The 2,982-nt window shown below is 45.2% G+C and overlaps 1 protein-coding gene across 3 annotated transcripts in view; it reads left to right on the top strand.

The window, feature by feature from the left end:
- waca (WW domain containing adaptor with coiled-coil a) overlaps positions 1-2,982 on the top strand; it is a 27,737-nt gene that overhangs the window by 20,617 nt on the left and 4,138 nt on the right. For all 3 annotated transcript variants that reach the window (XM_035655325.1, XM_035655317.1, XM_035655334.1), the window contains one exon: positions 2,483-2,731. In XM_035655325.1, coding sequence (XP_035511218.1) covers positions 2,483-2,731 — 249 coding nt within the window. The remainder of the gene's footprint in view (positions 1-2,482; positions 2,732-2,982) is intronic.

The raw sequence follows: 2,982 nt of genomic DNA, 5'->3' as shown, positions 1-2,982 counted from the left end.
AACATATTGTACAGGCGTGTTGCAGCACCAGTCTGTAGGCTACTCTGTGACTAGATAAATGAGATTTCATGCAGTTGAGTAGCGCACCCTTTGGTGCTTTCATGGCACAACATATACACAGTGGGTAATTAGTCATGTCTCTTTCTTGTCTTATTTACTCGTTCTCTAAATTTGAACAACAACCTATATGTTGTTAGCTAAAACCAAATATCTGTATTGATCAACGCAAATGCTGTGCATGCTTGTTTGGCTGATCAGATCAGTCTCCACTCAGTGTGTCTTTGGTGCGTTTACACCTGTACTTTCATGTTGTCAAGCACTATCTGACTGCAATCTGATCACCCAAAACAAAGATGTAACAGGAGTCAGTGAGTTACAGTTGTGTGACAGTTGGATTGTGATACAGTTGTTGAGGTTTCAGTGCAAAGCCACAGCTCACCTGAACTTCACCTCACTATTATGATGTTCACTCTTCAGTTTTCTCTGCAGAGTTCTTGATCCCCATGACTTGTCATCCACCTTTTCATCCATATTTCGCATGATTCCCTACTTTCTTTGGCTTTTCCATGCAAACAGCATCAGAAATGAGCAACTGTGTCTGACGGTTGTCTGTTTCTGTTTTGATACAGCCATACTGGGAATTCACTTTTTACATAGGATTGCACAGGATGTCTAAAAATAAATAAATCTTGTTGGTGGGAGTAACTGTTATGTGTGAGGGGTCTGGTCTTTGTTTCAACAAGGTCTGTTCCCTGCTAAAGCTGTTCGGACACGCGAGCATCCTCCTGTCCTCTCAGATTTGTGACCTAACCCAAACTAAAATAAGCATATAGACTACATACAGACACCTCTATTCATTATTACATTAACACGCATGCTGTGGTTGTAACAACAAAAACGGCACACAAATCAGGTGGAAATATCACTACTATTTCTTCTACGTAGTACTTGAGTTGTCATCAACCCAAGCAAACTGAGCCACAGCCTTTCTGCTCTCTCTTCTCTCTGTCTGCTCTGTGTTTGTGTGTGAGTGAAGCTGAGCCCTGCCCTCTATTATGCGGAGGAGAGGACAGAAGCACGACTATAAATGACAGAAAAACGTGGTAGCACTAGGGGCTGCAGCCTGTATATATACCATTGTGATTGATGATCATCAGGCTGTTTTAGTGGTGCCCTAACGCATGATGCACATCTACCTAGCAGCCGCACGGTCTGTTGCTCATGGTCAGCCATCTTCACCACAACTCAGCAGCTGGCTGTAGAACATAAACATGATGTACATGATCTTGCCGTTGCATTTCACCAGCCAGTTGGTTCAGCCGTAAGGAACATGTCTCTTGCACATGCTGGGGAGGAGATCTGCCGTTATGTCTGCAGCCAGGTACTGTTTTGTTACAGGCCATCATAATGTCAAGAATTGAGTTTTAAATTTCCACTTATTGACTTTTCTGCATGGAGACTAGCGTTTCATCTATGAATAGAATTCTCTCCACCCTTAGTTGTGATGAGATTTTATGGTGTGTATTGAGTTTGCAAGAGGTCCAAAGCGCCTGTGCTAGTACCACCAACACTCCCTCGGAGCTCCCAGTCCAGGCAGTCAGCTAATAGGACCGTTAGCTGCATGGCTAACTGAGATAACGGAGATGCCTCCTGCGCATGCTCTTACAGATGTCTGCCAGGCTGCAGCCAAGTCCGTCTGAATCACAGTCACGCTGTACAAAATAGTGTCTGTACTGTGATTACTAGTAGCTCCTCGGTGAAGCCACAGAAATAGGGCAGGAGAGGTACACAAAGCGCTACACAAAATGTGTTGATTGAGGTACCAATGAGACAAAGAAATACGATCCAAGAAGTCCAGCTAGAGTAAAATATGAATCCCTTTAAGGTTCCACATGTCCCAAACACTGTTGGTACTGCTCACAGACAGGATTTTACAGCTGTCACATTGGCAACTATTTTATCTTTTGATGGCTGATTGTAACATGAACGGAGTATTACAACTGTTTACTTCCAAAGCACCAGGAATGTGCTCTTTCCTGTATGATTGATTACCGCAAGATTTTGCTGGATGCTTGTTTTGTGTACTGTATGTAGTGTATTCCCCATCCTTGGTCCTACTCTTGTTTTTGGTTTTCAGCCAGATACAACAAAGGATATTTTCTTCTTGCCGTCAGAAGGTTGCCATCATGTTTGCTAGTGCACACGTGGAACTAAGTATACTGCAAATTTGTATTGTGTGTAGAAGTCTGCAGCTGTCTGTCTGTTCTGGAGAATGAGCATGGTTTCAGTCAGACTTTCATGTGGGATTGTAAACCATTACTTAGAACCCTTAATGGAGCTGACGCTGCTTGACACTGTTAGCCACCTTCCTAGGCAAGAATAAATGAATATGTCTGAAAGTGACTGCATAATCATTTAGCTATCATTTTGATTAGCGAGACTGCCTCTGTTGATGACGTCCTCCTTGCTGCTGCCCTCACAGAGTCTGTCCAGGTAGAGAAGCCATCAGCGACCCTTGCCTCCCAGTCATCATCCTCAGGCTCAGGGAGCTTGAACCCCTCATCAGGGCCCCCCGGATCATCTGCCTCCACAGTGCCTGTGTCCCCAGTCCTGCAGTCTCCCGCCCCTCCACTACTTCAGGACCCCACCTTGCTTCGCCAGCTTCTCCCAGCACTTCAGACCGCCCTGCAGCTAAACAATGCCAGTGTGGACATGGCGAAAATAAACGAAGGTAAGATAAATGCAGCTGAAACATGCACCTCCAACTGGTGTCTACATTGAGCTAGCTGCACTGTGTTTGATGAGCACTGGTGACAGGGCGACGCTTTGAAATGATATGCTGTGCTGCTATCAGCTCCTGGCCTGACTGCTCAGTGCCAGAGGCTTTGCCATGACATGATAATGCTTGCTGTTGGTCTGAGCACAGTATTGAATCTGATCTAAAGGCCTCCGCACACCAACCCGATTATCGGCCGTCGTCGG

The sequence above is a fragment of the Morone saxatilis genome, unplaced genomic scaffold, assembly GCF_004916995.1.
Source record: "Morone saxatilis isolate NCDOM2014 unplaced genomic scaffold, NCSU_SB_2.0 Contig0, whole genome shotgun sequence".
NCBI classification, from domain to species: domain Eukaryota; kingdom Metazoa; phylum Chordata; class Actinopteri; family Moronidae; genus Morone; species Morone saxatilis.
This window is presented reverse-complemented; position numbering and strand designations above follow the sequence as displayed.